Below are 17,114 nucleotides of genomic sequence, written 5' to 3'. Positions count from 1 at the left end.
TCCCCCAGGGTTTGTTTATAGGTGAGTTAAGACGAACAGTTTGGAGCCACTTCACTCTGACAAACTGACATAAAATTTACCCCTGCAATACTAAAAAAACTATTTATTTATCATTAAATCTAATCTAATTAATTTATGTATCTTTGTTTATTTGTAATCTATTATTATTATTATTTATTTATTGTTATTGTTCTTTTTTGTCTGTGGGAGTGTGTGACTGTATGAGGGGATGTATATTTGTATATGGACATGCAATCTAAAAATCTATGAAGTTTTCAATATGCATATGTATATATATATATATATGTATATATACACATATGTATGTGTGTGTGTATGTATACGCACGCACACACACACACACACACACACACACACACACACACACACACACACACACACACACACACACAGAGTATATTTTATGTTCAGTTTAAACTTCAATAAAAAAAAGTTAACCAACCCGCACCGATTTTTGTTTATTTCATCAAGTCATTTAAATTAAACATCTACACACATATATAGAGTGTGGTAATGAAAAAGGTGAATGAAGAGGAGTGTTTGTGTTTTCTGTGGGTGTTTCTATGGGAATGTGGATCTTTCAGGTCAGTTTAAGGAGTGAGTGCCTATGGTTTGCATGTTCCACATTTTATCATAAGTGTGTCATGCACTGAGGGACTCGCACTGCTCCGGTGTTTACTTAGTCCCGCCCTGCCTTAGTCTTGGCTTGGTTTCACCCTCTCTAAGTTAAGGGGGTCTTGACTCCAACATTGGTCAGACATTGTCTTCTCTGCATATTTTCAACATAAAAAAATACTCATGTTCACTAATAGTAGTAATAAAAAAAGGATAGGCTTTGTTTTTTGTTTTCCCTCATATTTCAGATATTTACTACAAAGAGCACCGCTAATAACCACCGAGACACTAAATGTGTATATGTAAAACATTTATTGTGTATACAAAAAGTAGTTCAACATCAGTTAATCATGGATGAAAACTCACATTTAGCATGCCCCGCCCCTCCCCCCTCCCCCTACATTATCACAAACAGTCACATCTATATTGTAGGACAACTGGTCAGACCCGAGTCATGTAACAGTCCCTCCAGGAACTGAGGTTTTTGGGTTTATGCATGTGCAACAGAACAAACTGATGTGCATGCATACTTGTATGCAAAAATAACTCCACCATGTAGTTTCAAAGTTATCTGGATTATTTGCCTCTGGAAAAGAGTTCTACAAGCGTTCTGTATCAAAATTGCACCGATTGGTAACATTAGCATTTGCAGTTTGAGTTTTTATGAAAAAGGTAAAAGTAAAAAAGTTAGGATAGGTAATTTAAAAAAATACATACATATTGCAAGGGTCAGTTAAATAAGCATTCATTCTTGTGGGTTGAATCCAGAAATTTCCTGGAGGGACTGAATCACCATCACAATTCAGAGCCTTACAACGATCAAAATCAGATCAGTATTAACTTAATAGTCAGTTTAGCCTAAAAATGTCAGGCTTTAAAGATGGTCACTTATCAATTACGAGACAAAAAGTTGTTGCTTTTGCCAATATGAAAGTCACTGACCAGGTGACGCATTTAAACTCACTGCCAAACACTGCAGGGAGTAGTGTTCGGTATCGTTTTCTCAGAATCCTGAAATATATTTAAGGTAATAAACACCCAACCTTAATCATCCCAGAAATCCTTAACGCTAAATAATAAAAGAAATATCTTGTGTAAACAAATTGATTATACATAGACAAGCACTCTATTAAAAAAAAACAAACAAAAAACTAGCTATGTAAAGCACAGCATAGACACACTAGAAAAATGGAGTTTCCCAAGATGGCACACAAGGTGTGAGAGCAACACTCGTACATTGTAATAACAAAAAGGCTACAGAGACGGAGATAATGCACTCAATCAGTGTATCACCTCATGTTATCGTAGTGTTGCTTTCACTCTTTTACTTGTGCGTACAATGTTCTGCCAGTCACAAGGCGTTCCTTTTATGCACATTATTTCAGTGGCCCACAACCCACATCCATCAGATAGAGCAGTCATGCTGCTTTTGCACTGGTCAAGCAGAAAAGTCTGCCCCGTGATGATCCAAGCAGACGACCTGGTGACTAATATTCCAACAGAGCTGATGCGAACACAAAATCGAGATTTTTAACTAGTTTTATGGCTGTAAAGCTACTTACTAACACAACTCCCATTTCACACAGGAGATGCTGTCCCTGCTCGTCACTGTTGAGCGTCTCATTACAATCAACGGTTACACATCAGCTAAGAGACCTGTTCCTGAAGCAGGTTACACTTCACATTTTAGTGTGCATTAAAGGTTTTCATTCCAATATTTTTTAATATTTTTACTAACTGACCACTGATACAGACTCGCCCCTCTGCACAACAGATCGTCAAACAGCTTACAGTATTCTCAAAAAAATAAAATAAAATTGCTCACGTTAATATTTTGAGGCTCAAAGATTTGTCGGGCTGCACGGAGGAGTCAGAAGCCCTTTTTAAAAAGAGGTTCTCCAATACTGCCATAAATAAGATCTGCCATTACGCTGGTTTCGCTTTTTATACACTGACCCAAATGACGCTGCCCCCAGTGTGTGACTTAAGAAAGCATGCCGGCGTCATGGAAGCAAAAGAAGCGATGTGTAACAACGGATATGGATTTGGCTCTGTTATTACCTCTGCTGCCGGCGTAAAAACAATGCCCTTGTATTTTGTGTTTGTACTTTTTTTTATACAGAATGGCGAGCTGAAATAATGGCGCAACATTCCCGCCTTGAACAGGCTATGCAAACGGGGCTACTGAGCAAATTTTCTTTCCACTACAGACCGCACAGATAACATCAGAAATCAGAGGCTGTCAGTCAAAATTAACCTGTAGTGTTTCTTTTCAAGATGAGTTGGCCCTTCTTCGGGGAGCTCCCACTGGTACTAGCAACAGCTCATTACAACCAAGTGTGTCCCAAAGGTTTGGAGTTCAGATGTGATGATCTGAAGTCCAAGCTTTAAGACATTTGACTGCCCACCAGCACCAAATTTACAAGCATTCATTCGATCATGTTCAATTCGCAAAATCAGTTCCTGATTTGAATTCTAAGGGCAGAAGGTGTCGCATGCTGTAAAGACTGTAACGCCTCTTGAGGCAAATTTGTGATTCATGACATTTGGCCTATATGAATAAAACAGACTTGACCTTGAAGCAGAAGACATAAATAAAAACCTTGAAAAAAATCTATCCGTAACCACACATATTGTACTAAATGGGCAACACTTAAAAGTCTAGATTTTGGAGTAAAAAAATGTTCTCCAAAATCCAATTAAGACTTGCTCATTACTTGTTCAATGTTTTGAATTCATCATATCAATGGCTATACAGCGGAGGTCCTTTATCTCGAAAAGTCACACAACAGGGTCACAGATTGTGTTCTACTGTGCATGAAAGATGAACGAATCGCAGATGAATGAAAGACAAGCCGGTGGAATAAATCATCGACATGTAGATTACTGTTAGTAATAAGGGTGGGAAATATTCAGCTTCAACACCACAGTCTGACTGAATATTAGGATCCATCCTCATCATGATCCACAGACTTGGCTAGTTAATATTTAGGAAAATGATTCATCAAAGAAGGTCCAGAAATGTGGAGGGCAGTAGAAAGAGTCCATAAGTCCAAAAATTCTTATATTGTCTTGAAGAATAAAAAACACATAACAATGAGGCAATGGATAACATCATATCTGAGTGGCTCTAGAGAAAAATAGATATAATGGGGAAGTGAAAGCCAACAGAGGGGGAAGGCTTCACATAATGGCACACTCTCTGGATGACACTTTTCCCTAAAGGAGAAAAAGAAGATTCGGATTATCATAAAAAATAATATCAAGCATTTACAGACTTTAAAAACAAGAAATGTTAATAAAAAGAGGACATAGAGCAATTATTCTTTTTTTAGGTGCAATAAAACATCTGTTATTTAGTTATTTAGTTAGTTATTTAATGTGCCTTCATTGCTATAAATGTTTGGGGAAAACACATAGAAACACCTGTAAAAGACAGTTTTCAGATGCTTTTCACACAGGTGAATCTGGTATGAATAACAAATATATTCACCGTTTGTGCCTCCTCCTCCTCCTCTTCCTCTCCATTCTCTACCTCCATCTCAGTCTTGGTTACGCTCCGTCTGGCCACCTCCTGCAGGACAGTCAGTCAGACATGATTCAAAGCAGAAACACCATATTGCAAAGTGCTTTTACCAAGAATATCACATGGGAACATCATTCAACATTTAGCACGTAGCTGTCCGCACACCGATGCATCAGTACGATTAGTCGTGCGTGGATGTCTTTACCTCGCCATCAGCGTTGATCAAAGTGGTAACTATGTCATTTCCTGTGCCCCAGGAAGTCTGACTCTTCCACAACAGGTCAGTTGGTGGACTGTGGGCCACACCAGCATCAGCAGACCAAACCTGTATACACACAGTGCCATAAATACATCACATATTCAAAGAGTTAACAGCCAGGAGCACTCAAACATGCTGACAGGGAAATGACACCAGCCGAAACACTCACGGGATTTGCACACTCCCATCAAAACTGTCAGCTTTTATGTTGGATTTTACACCAATGAAAGCACAGAAAGGTTTTTTGACGCTCATCACCTTCACCGCTATAAAACAGGACCCCTGGGAGTCCACACCGCACAGAAGCTTTTCCCATGACTTTGTCAAACTGACGTGAGCTCAGAAGGCAAAACTGAGACAGAGGTGCCATTTAGACCAATCATCTTCAGCTCCGTCATGGTCAGAAGTGGTTCATCTCCCAGCACTGTTTCTTTTCTGCTTCGCACTATTTCATTGAACTGTGTAGATCCCGCTGTTGAGTCTCTGATATGACCATTATATGGTTCAAACAAGTTTTGAAAACTTCTCAAATCTCAAAACTTTTCTGAAACTTTTCAAGGATCCACAATAACATTTTTTTCCCTGGCATTTTTTTAACATACCAAATTCAAACTATATTCAAACATAATTTCAGCTAGCTGGCATGCTGGAAGAGACAGATGGGGAGAAATGTGCTTAACGGTGAGGGAAACGTCACATATCAACACATGTAAGAGCGTTATGGTGACGGCTATACAGATAATAAATCTGCAGTTATGCTACTTTATGTTATCAACAGAGGATACTGGTAATGATTTCACTACAAAAAAGCCATGACTTTTCAAAAATGTTCAGTGATTTGGACCAAATTCATTCGGAAAGCAGAACTGTGAAATTCCATGACTTTTCAAGGTTTCCATGACTGTGGGAACCCTGCATTTTCAATGCATCACATTTACTCTAATCATACAGTGGCAGCAGATATCTTGATAAAAATACAAAACATCACTTAGTTTAATCGTGACAAAATACTGGTGTGTGTTTTGGATAAAATAAACCTTAAAGACTGAATAAAAATTAGACTTATTTTACACATTAATAAATAGCTTTGTTAATTATTAAACACAGCAAAAATAAATAAAGAAATTATATGAAATATTTGAAACTAAAGACACAATCACACACTCTCTTATACTTGAAATTTCTCACCGTGACTGACTGTCCGGCCTTGAGGACAAACTTTGGGGAAAACTTGTAGATGATCTCTTCGCCATTGTCAACCTGTCTCTTCAACCTCCAGTTGCCCAACGGCTGGTCCTGCAAAACACAGAAAAGCTTAACACGCAGGATCTTCTAACACCAAACCTCTGTGTCGACTTTCTCAGGTTTTATTTGAACCTTAAAGATAAGCATTTATTATATCCAAGTTCAAAAAGGCTTTCATGTTCAGTTTTTGTTGCAACTTCTCATCACCAACTGCTGGTTCTTGCTGTCCAGTCTTACACACCTGCTCGGTTTCATTGGCCAGTGTGACCGCGTTTCCATCCATGTCAGTGGGTGATATGGTGACTGCTCCGCTAGCTGTGGCTTCTTCAGACACCAGCAGCTGACCCTCTCCTCTGCCCATCTCTGGCACATCCTTAGCCTCCGCCTCCACTCTCTTCCTCTTGGAGGAGCGGGAGGAGGAAGATCCGGTTAGCCTGGAAACAGTGACTCTAGGTGGGCTGGGGGACAGCTTCAGTCTGAAAGAAACACACCAGTCAGCAGTGAGTCAATCTCATCCATCTCTCTGAGACACAGCAGGGTCTAAACTGCCTTAGGCCGGCAGAAAACACAGAATAACCACCCCACTATTAACGTGACAATACTATCAAAACAAATTACACTAACCCAAACAGGATGAACCTGAACACAATATGGCGTGCCACAGCAAAGAGTCTGAATACATGCATACATTAGATTTTTCATGTTTCACTTTGCTATTTTAAGTTATAGACTGCAGATCAATGGACCACAGCAGCATCTTAATCTATTTCAATTTACAAAAAAAAGTGAAAAAAAGTGAAAAAGGGGTCTGAATACTTTCTGAGGCCACTGTATGAATAAGTTGTAGTATATAGCCTGTATGCATTATCAAATATTCCCTTTCGTCTCCAACATTAAGCTGTTTCACATAGCATATGTAAGTGTGCATCCTAAGCCTCTGTGTGTGTGTGTGTGTGTGTGTGTGTGTGTGTGTGTGTGTGTGTGTGTGATACCTGTGCTCCTCTCCCTCCAGCAGTTTCCTGTATGCATTGATCTCCATATCCAAAGCAAGCTTCACGTCCAGCAACTCCTGGTATTCACTGAGCTGAGCGTTCATCCTTTCTCTCAGGTCAGTCATCTCTTGTTCTTTTGCCTCCATGGCGCGGCGGTGCTTGTCTCGCTCTCCAGACAGAATTTCCTCCAGCTCTCTGATGCGATCCTCTGAAGCGGCCAGCTGCAAACACATCCGACCAGCATTACTGTCAGTTCATAAAGCTACGGATCAGAAACTGTGAGTTGTGTGTGTACAGGGGATCATGAAGCAGTACCTGTTTCTGCAGGGCACTGAGCTGATATCCAAGGCCCTCTATTCTGATACGGGACTCCTGCAGCTCCTCCCTGGCTGTGCTTATTGCCTTGTCATTTATCTCCGAGGACACCTTGGCGTTATCCAACTAGAGTGAGAACGAGACACTTTGTGTGAGAGTCAGAGTTTCAAAAGATAAAAGATAAAAGAGACAGAGACAGTGACAGAGAGAGAGAGAGAAAAGATTTGTTTCTCACCTTGGCCTGGAAAGTTTGCTCCAGTTCTCCCTTGTAAAGAGACACTTGCTCATCATGTTGCCTCCTCAGGTCCTGGCAGGATCACACAAACTCCATTACTATCGTATTCACATGGTATATTCAGCTAATTTCCTCTTTGGCAGCACTGATTCCATTCATAAAACAAGAGAACCATGTTGCCATTGCCACAACACACTGTTTTCCTACTTAACACAGATTGTTCAGCTCCACGACCATACACTCATCCCCCAAATTACCTGTAAAGCTTGTGCCAGTTTGAACTCGTAGTCCTGTCTCACTCCAGAGTCCACCTCCACTATCCTCTGCTCCTGTCGACGCCGAGACTCGCGCACCTCCTGAACGCAAAGAGGATTGGAGTGCAACTGTGAGATGCCTCAGAAATGTACATGAATTCTTACTTTGGTGAGATTAACTTTGGAGGAGAATTTGGCATTATTTCTACATGGATAATTAGTAAAACTGCTAAAAGATTAGTTGAAAATGGTAATAATGATTCTGGTTCTGCAAGGGTCACTGCCTTGTCGTCTTTACACACCACACACACGCACACATTACCTCTTCAAACATGCTCTTCCTGAACTCCAGCTCTTCACTCAGGGATTGACAGCGGTTCTCCAAGTCCACGCGCATCAGTGTCTCTGCCTCCAGCTGACGCTTAGCAACAGCATGGCTGTCCTCCGCCTGTAAGAAATATAAGCACCTGGCTTAACTCACTGACCCATCATGAGCAATGCTGCTAGCGATTCCTATGAGTCATATAACGTAACATTACATCTCACGTCAAGTCACGACGTCACTTTAATTTAAGCTCACCCGACCTTATGGCAAGTCCTGTCCGTTAAAAAAAGTAATCCAATGTTGAAATCGGGAGGATAAGAGCTAGTTAGCGAAATAAACAAGGTTGCATAAGGTTTCACTGTGATGGGATCAAGATTGGCTGAGTGAAATGACTATTAGGCAAAGGTAAATAAAACATCATCGTGATGTGTTCAAATGTAAACCTCAAGAAAAAGAAACTTAAGTTTTGACGGGGAACTTGAATAATACATTTGTCTGGTTAAGAAATGTCTTTTCCCATCAATATTAAATGGATTGTAGAGATAGAAAAATGTCCTTCATTTAGTGCTGCTGATGTATTTTTTGCTATTGTTAGTTTAATGTTACAATGAAGGAGCTCTGTTATATCAGCCATGTTTATTAAAGACCAGACATTTTTGCTCTGTTCACAAATACTCGTTAAGCAATAAGAGCAAAAGCTGTTCTATTCAAAACATATTGCTGCCTCGTCTTTCCACAAAATAACAGAAAATTATCGATAGTGGTATCGATGAAGACTCGGTTCGTGAAGGAGTCTCGATAATGTCATCAATATCAATAAAAATGAACGATCCCCATCCCTGCAGAACAGGAAATGGTTCCAGTCGTGTACTCCACTTACGGTCAGCATTGGCTGGGCGATAAAGTTGCTCCACGGGAAGTTTATAGGATTCTTAACTTCTCAGAAAGGTACTAAGGCGCCTTCTTTCTTTAAAACATTACTCATTGTTTTTGTCAGGCTATTTAACCCTTTCTAGTTTTTTTCAGAACAGAAAACCCTGCAGTACTCACCTTAGCCAGCAGGCTCTTGACATCGGCCAGCTCAGAGGTCAGAGTGGCATTCTGGCTCAAAGCTGTGGCAAGAGACGCCTCACTCTTGTTCAGCTGGGCTTCCAAACCACTGGCCCTGGACAGCGCGGCGGCAAGATCACTATCCTTCTTCTTGGCACTGGAACACATGGACAGAGGTAGGAGGAGAGCTATTTTTATTCAAAGTGGCCACTGACCCTCCCCTTCACCCTGATTAATCCCATCTCAAACAGTGTGACCTGTGTGATAATTAGGAGTATCATCACCTGCGTGTGGCTTCTTCCAGGTCAGCCTGAGCCTTGCCCAGGTCTATCTGGAGCCGGGCTCTCTCTCTCGCAGTTTCATCCAAAACCCGTCGAGCATCAGCTAACTCTGCCTCATACAGAGATTTCAGACCCGTCACCTGAAGAAACAGGACACATGAATTCATTACTAGATGTCTTGAATGGGTGAAAAAGAAAAGAAATATTACAATTAACTGACTCTTGTCTTCTACAATTGTCAGGGCTAACTTTAATTTACTTCACAAGAATAATCACAAAAAAAAAAATTAAAACCAGACAATCCCAAATATATTTAACAGCGTGTAAAGTTTGTTTATCAAGTGCTCTGATGTCTGGATTTTAGTTTACAGTTTAATGCCTGAAGGCTCATTTGTTCCCTTAAAGACCCCATCTAGCTAATTCCAGAGTTGGGGTGGGCCGATATCGACTGGTTTTTAGGGCCGATTATACCGATTATTGGTAGTTAATGAAACTGATAACTGATATTTGGAGCCAATATGTATGTACAATAAAAATGAAAATCTCTGTCCATATTTAGGGGTTGGAATATAACAAACTCCAACAACATTGCCTTTAGGAAATGTTTAATCAAAACTGAAATGTTCAAAGTCATGAACAGCAAGTTACAGGCAATGTTTTTTTTTAATAGTCAAGTGAAAATTTTAATAAAAAAATTAAAAAGCAGACCTTTTTTTTCTTTGCACTTCTAGAGAAGTTAATTTTATGGGCGATTATTAAAATGAAATGCCAATAGAGATAACAACAAAATGCCAAACATCGGCCCAGATAATCTGTCAATTATCGGGCCGATAATCTCTTGAACGCAGTCTTTTTGACTGCAGGAGATCCAGATGCTTTGCCACTGAGCTGACTTTACGTGGTCATTAGTGGCCAGTGGTAAAGCCAACTAACTGTTCTGTTTAGTACAGGGCAGCTGGGGGCAATATGGTAGAGATTTTAATACCACTGTCTGTACAAGTACTTTAATTCTGTCCACTATGCTATCAATACCAGCGGTTTACAGAAGTTTGTCAGTGTTTAAATGGTCTTTCAGAGTGTGGCTTGCATTGAGACATCAATCAGATCACTTTTTGGGTCTAGTCTTGTTCTGTGCATAGAGCATTGTATGTAGTGACGAGGACTTTTGTGACTACAAATGCCTTTGCTTTGCTTATTGCACGCTACCAGAGACCTTCTTTAAATGAGCATGGAGCTTATGCAGCTTCCTCTGTGGGCAAAGATCCACTGTCACGTTTTGCAGGTTGCAAACTATTTTTTAAATTGAGGTCTCTTACTGAAATTAACCTGCAATAATGTGATTGAATTTTAGTCAGCTGTATACACAATCATTTAAGCACAATGTGCCTGATGCTTGCTCTCAGACAGCCAGCAGCACTTCCGCTGAACCACATAAGCCACATTTGCTGTCAGGCAACTGCCAGCATACGTCCTCAGGCCGGTGAGGAGGTGGACCGTTATTCCGGGGCTGTGTTTTGACTTAAATTTCAGAGAGCAGTTTCTCACAAAGGAATGTGCTTTACAACAGACACGAGACCTGCTTGATAAATTTAAACAGCTGTGGGAAGGGGGAGGACACTCCTTCACGTTGTTTACACACGCAGACTCAGTTAAGGCCCTCCAGCCTGAAGCTATTGGGTGTGTTAGGATTGTTAGTGTAATTTACATAGTCAGCTCTGATTGGACAGTTATTTTATCCCATTGACTTCCTACTGGCGTACAACAAAGTTCTTTGTTTCCTTTTCGTCATACCCAACTAAAATGTATGGATGATTTGCACAGTTAGATGCAGCTTGCTAAATGTTAAATATATACAAAAGTCATTTTTTTAGTGTGTGTGTTTTGGGGGCAGGGTTGCCTTTATTGGGCAGTTAAGTACACAGGCATACAGGAAAGTGGTGGAGAGAGAAGGGGTGTGACATGCATCAAAGGCTAGAGTTGAGCCAGCAAAGTTGCAGTTATGTGGCATATACTGTAACCATTCAGCTACTGAGGCTCTCCAGCCTGCTTTATTATTAAAGACCTGTGCCGGTACAGAATTGTGGATAATGAAAGATTTCTCTGGTGCTAGTGCTGCAGTGAGGAGATCATGAGACATAACATTAGTAACAGCTCAGTGGAGCACTTGGTCTATAGGCAGACCGAGTGACATTCCAGCCATGCATGACCAGTAACTCACACTGTAGTTCCCATACAGGTAGAAGACTGGAACAACTAGGGTGGAAGGAAAACTCCCCAAATACCGCATAATATCGGGATATTTTTGTGTGGCAATATTGCATCATTACAGGGATGACACATACCAAATTGTATAAATTATTAATATACTGAATACAAATTAAATGCAAAGTAGCCCAATAGAATAATACAGTCAATTGTTTTTTTCCAGTCCATTAGATACATTTAGCAGCAGTTAAGTTAGTTGAACATGCTTAAACCTTTATCTTTAGGTGAGGCAGATGTTGGCAATTGCAATATGTTTTCTATCAATATTCAGCATATTGCAACATATTGGAAACTGCAATACCGCGGTAATCCATAGCTCTATCACCACGGTGACAAATAAAATCAACATAGTCACAGCTCTACTAGGAAGTATAATAATTTCTAACTACTGTACCACAAACCTTGTGACAAAACACAAAATTTCCATAGTTGTAAAACCCTGTCTCATAGTGCTATGTGCCATTGTGCAATGTTTAATCATCTGTTGAATCTTAAAACCCATGGATCCGTACCGAAAAAAAAGCTCCCACTGACTCTTGCACTGTTTTTATGCAGGACATGCAAAGAACTTGAAAGTAGTTAAATTTTCGATTTCACCAAGAATCAAAACAGCAATGATAGTAGTGATTTTCACACATTCCTGTCCATATTAAAACAAAAAATACATAAATAAAAATAACCCAGTAATTTAAATAACAATGTGCGATACTTTGCAGATATTTGCTGGTAGACGTTTGTTCAAAGAATAATATGTTGTCTGGGCCTTAAGAGGAAGCACGGGACCCCCCCTTAACAACATTACTGACAGACACAACACTCTCAGGAGGTCACAACCAAATCAGATGGGCCTGAATCTTCTCTGGCAGTGATGATTCAAAGCAGTATTACTAATATTACCACTATTACTACAATATTTGCATTTGAAAGACTTCGTTATGCTTTCTGTTCCAAATGTCCAGAAAATTGGGAAATGGGCATTTTTGTGCATTCTGCACCCTCAGTGAGGAAAATGGTGCAGAATGACTTGAAACTCAAGACAATAATCTCATTAAAGGCTTTAAATCCACAATGAAACAATCAGAGGTAGATTCCTTTAGATGTCCATGTTTATTAAAATACCCAGTAACAAAAAAATATCTTTTCAGTGCTGAATACCCTGTGCTTCATTTTTACTTCATTTTTATCACTTTTGAATTCATTTGTGTTTTCTGGCTATAAGTGCTTGCACTTATGTTGCTGCCTTTCTTAGCCTGATCTCCGCTGAAAAAAGGAGATTCTCAGTGTCAATGGGAGTGTCCTGGTTAAATAAAATAAAAATAAAAATATTTCAGAAAGAAAATGAAGGGCTGTTGGGAAATTGGGGGACAGTTGTCACAGCAGAGTGCCTCAGTATGACTTAATTCATATGAATCTAAGTTTGCCAGAAGCTTTACAATGAACTTTGCTTCAAGTTAATGTAAAATAAACCGGTTTGCAGCGGCGCGCGTTGACGTTGAAAATGAAAACTCATGAGGTCATATTTTTAGATTGGCGCGCAGAGCCACCCGCTCAATCTTCCCGGCCCCGTTACATTTGAATGCAGATTAGGAAAACGCAGTATGTAACGTTAGCATGCCGTGTGTATTATAATGTATTATTATTATTACTGTTAACGAAGTTAATGTACTTATCATTTATGTCAGTAAAGTAACAGCGCGCTCATAAACTAGCGCATTTGACTGTGGAAAGAATATTCCAGCAGCTCATTAACGTCAGTCACCGTTTGTACGGCCAGCTGGCAGCCATATCTAACGTTAACGATAATGTAACCACGGTGGGCTGGTTATAGATAAGGATTTATGTTGCTTTTTAGAGGTTTCTATCGATTCCTTCTTAAGCACACTCGTTTGTGTTGTTAAGTTAGACTCACACGAGCTCAGACTGGATTTTGTGAGTGGTCCGCTGCTGAGAGGCTACATGTGGATGAGTGACCGGATAGTTGAAGCTGGTGCTGGACTCACCTCTCTGGTAGTAACCTCCTCTTTTTCAGACACTTTGACCATCAGCCGGTCGTTCTCCAGCTCCAGAGACCGGACGCGGTCGATGTACACGGCGAGCCGGTCGTTGAGGTGCTGCAGGTCTTGTTTCTCCTGTAAACGGGAGATCCGGGTCGGGGAGAGCGGTGTCGAGGCCGCCGACCGGCCAGCCTCACGGCTCGGGGTAGCGCTAGCTGTCGCCATGACGGTTCTTTGAAAAAATCCTGAGTTTGCTTCTCCGCTCCGTGAGCAGTAAAAACACAAATGTGTATGCTGTCGAGGTAAACGGGGATGCAAAATAGTTTATCTCGTTAATTAGCAATAGGAGGCCAATCAATGAGTCGCGTGCTCATGCAGTGTCTCAGAGTGTAACCTGAAACACTGATGTGATTCCAAGATGGCCGACGCCGCTATCAAGACCGCGCCAAAAGCAGGGGACGCTTCCTGTCCCGCAATGGATGATGGGAGAATGGGAAAGAAAGAAAGACGCGCACGCGCGCGCACGCACACACACACACACACACACACACACACACACACATACATACATATGCAGACACACTATGCACTCGTTTTTTTTAAGAAACAACCGCAGTTTTACACCACACATAGACCTCCTGATTGTGGAACTATGCAAAGCAAAAGTCTTATTACAGGCTGCACAACTTACAGGAAATACCAAAGGCAACAGTGTATCCCCTTGGAAACACTTAAATCATTGATAATTAATTTACAGGCCATGAGCCAAATCTGGCCTCTGATAGACTGCTGGGTGCCCCTCCCCCTGAACATTTTCTAATTCAATAAATGTAGTCACACTGGAATTTTTCTCTGTATCCTTAATGTAAATAAGATGCCAGAGTTCATATAGAGCATAAAAATAGAGCTTCGCTAAACTGTAAATGTCCTCAAATCTTAGCAACATCCCTGCATACACCTGACTTTTGTGGGGCTCTTGCGACAGACCCCTGGCCCCCTTTCATTTTGCAAAAGTGGCCCCCGGCCAAAAGAAGATGAGCATCCGTAACTTAAACCATTTAAGCAAATATTAACACAGTAAAAAAGGAATTGAATTCCCTTCTTCCTCATGCATTTATTTTCAGTTCCTTAATCAGGACCTGGAAATAAATGGTACAGTCATCACACACAATGCCACCACGGCATATGAATTTAACAGTTAGCCTCTTTCTTTTTTTTTTAATCAGTAGCAGCCTTGACTTTGTCCAAAAATTTGGCTAGCCAACTTTAACTAATGACACAGTAGCTATATAATCACAGATGTCAATAAAGTGAAAAATGCAAGTTTCTTTTTTAAAAGTTATAAAATGATTACTAGCAGCCCCAGAGCCTCTTGCCAGATAGCCTTTACCTCAGGAAACAACAGTACAAGAGTTATGAGCGAGGTGAAATGGGGTCTTTCAGGCAGCGGGCTTTGGTCTTTTTGAGTGGAGGGACAATAGAGGACTTCTTGAAACATGTTGGGACCACAAAATAAAGCAGGTTGAAAATGTCTATGAAGACATCTGCCAGTTGATCTAGAAACACATTGGGAGCTCAGCCAGGGATGCCATCAGGTCTAGGTGCCTTGTTTGGGGTAATCCTTTTGTGATCATGTGACCTGGTCGGATTTGCTGATGGAGGAACAAGGGATGGTCTTATATCCCTCTCAGAAAGGAGCGTAAACATGAAGTGTGTTACCAGCAAGGCATAGGACAGCAGATGTGCTGGTGATATATTCTGATTCTGATTCTGATATTTCCGCAGGACTTTCCTCAGGTTGGCGGTGTTTAAATCCTCGGCCTCAACAAATGCAGCCTACGGCCCTTTAACTTTCGATCCTGTGCTTATGATTGCAGATGATCGCATCTTTTGAGAACATCGTTTGAGATGTCCAATAGTGATTGTGTGTCAGCTTGAGGTGTATTTGAACCAGTGAATAAACAGCAAACAGCACAACTGTACATGCACCCGATGATCTTTCACATATCTCATATTGTGTTACAGTGTGGAGCCCCTTGACTATAATTAAGCCTGTTGCGTCTTTGTTTAACCAAGTGTTAAAAAGAATGAATTAAAAAATTATGAATAAATATACTAAATATTTACCCTTTTGTCTTCTTTTTACCTTTATTGTTATTGTATGCATGCTATTATATGTAAAGTTGATATCTTTTTTCTTCTTTTTCTAACTAAGGACAGGAGTTGGAAACTAGCAGTAGCTATAACTTCTATATTTCAAACATCAGTTACTATAGCTTGTTTGTAACAGGCAGAAGTTGTACTATGTTAATTTGCATTCTCCATATCAACTAAACTATATAAATACGAATATATACTAAAAATCAACAAGTGGCCCTATTGAGTGAATTATTCTTTGTCAGATTTCAGATAAAACAACCCCCTGTCAAGCACCAACTGCTAAACCCTGAACACATGTAGAACATACATGTGTTACTGAGTGTCAGCTGAATGCAGTCACCTCTCTGCAGCTCTGCCCTCCTGTGGCCGCAGACACGCCTGCAGCTTCTTCTCTGCCGCAGCTGCTTATTTATCTCTCCTCTGCTCTCCCATTCTCAGTTTATCAGGACTTTTTCATTTGACTTTTGTTTTTACTCTGTAACTGAAGTGACTTGAAATGTAGCAAATGCAATACTTGGGATAAAAAAAAGTACTTAGAGGTCCAGTTTGTAGGATGTGGGGGCATCTGTTAGCAGAAATCATATTTAATCTGCATATTTTCATGAGTGTGTCATCATCTGAAAATAATAATAGTTCTCATTACTTAAAACCCCCTTTCTATCAAAATTTCAGTGTACACAGTTTTTTTTAAACACAAGAAAACATGCCAAAAATAGGCCATAGCCCCATTTCCATTGCCAATACACTAGAGCAGTGTACACGGCTCTGCAGCAGACATGTATGCCGTACTGTTTTTTTCTGGTGTGTCACATCAAATGCCACGGAGGGGCCAGAGAATAGGTCAATAAACAGTATAAAACAGCATGAAGGCCAATGAACATGTTATTGTTGTTTTTATATCCCTTACTTACTTATTCAGTCTCTCTGTTAAACTCGGTGTGCACTAATTTTGAAACAATGTTTAAGCACTGCTTTGGCAGAGACAGACATTATTTTGCTGGTAAAGATGCTAAAATTAGCCTTTCACCTTGGTGTTGTATTTCCATCCATGCCAAACGTAGCTGGAGCTGATTCATACCCGCGACTATTGCAGAGTAATTAGATCCAAGTGTGAATGCAAACCATTACCTTTTCCATTACATAGAAAACCCAGATGTTACAGGGTGTTGTTTTTTTCCTCGAAGTAGGAAAAAGGCTTCATAATCAGTCCTTTCTATCTACATACATAGCAGGCTCTCTTCCACAGAGTCCGCCAAGTTGGTCTACAATAGTCCAGATCAGAAAAACCAAACACTGGCTCTAGATAAAGCCATTTGGCCACAATAGTTCAACTCTGCAACCTCACCACTAGATGCCACTAAATCCTACACTCACACGAACCTCAAAATGAAATTATAGATTTTTAAAAAAACTTTAAAAAAGAACAACAGTAAATGTGACTGTTTCTTCCACCCCCCCTTTCAACAAATGTAATGTGAAACATGTCATAAGCACTTGAAAAGGAATAAAACAAACAGGTCTCTTTTCCAGAATATGGCAATGAAGTGTTTATTTTGTCTTCCGTTGACAAAGAAAAA

General features: G+C 40.3%; 1 protein-coding gene across 1 annotated transcript; it reads right to left on the bottom strand.

Annotated features, from left to right (window-relative positions):
• Positions 1–1,003: 1,003 nt before the first annotated feature.
• Positions 1,004–13,815, bottom strand: lmnb2 (lamin B2). Its single transcript, XM_042515064.2, has 13 exons — positions 13,384–13,815; positions 9,122–9,258; positions 8,838–8,994; positions 7,785–7,910; positions 7,466–7,564; positions 7,209–7,280; positions 6,974–7,099; positions 6,659–6,879; positions 5,908–6,142; positions 5,610–5,717; positions 4,368–4,487; positions 4,130–4,210; positions 1,004–3,855 (listed from the first exon to the last, which is right to left on the bottom strand). Exons 1-13 carry the CDS (start codon positions 13,600–13,602, stop codon positions 3,820–3,822), a joined length of 1,737 nt encoding a protein of 578 aa, XP_042370998.2. The 5' UTR covers positions 13,603–13,815; the 3' UTR covers positions 1,004–3,819.
• Between the last annotated feature and the right edge of the window lie 3,299 nt (positions 13,816–17,114).

The sequence above is a fragment of the Plectropomus leopardus genome, chromosome 5, assembly GCF_026936395.1.
Source record: "Plectropomus leopardus strain MGB_pleo_1.0 chromosome 5, ASM2693639v1, whole genome shotgun sequence".
NCBI lineage: Eukaryota > Metazoa > Chordata > Actinopteri > Perciformes > Serranidae > Plectropomus > Plectropomus leopardus.
Note: the sequence above shows the minus strand (reverse complement) of the source record. Positions and strands in the feature narration are given on the sequence as shown.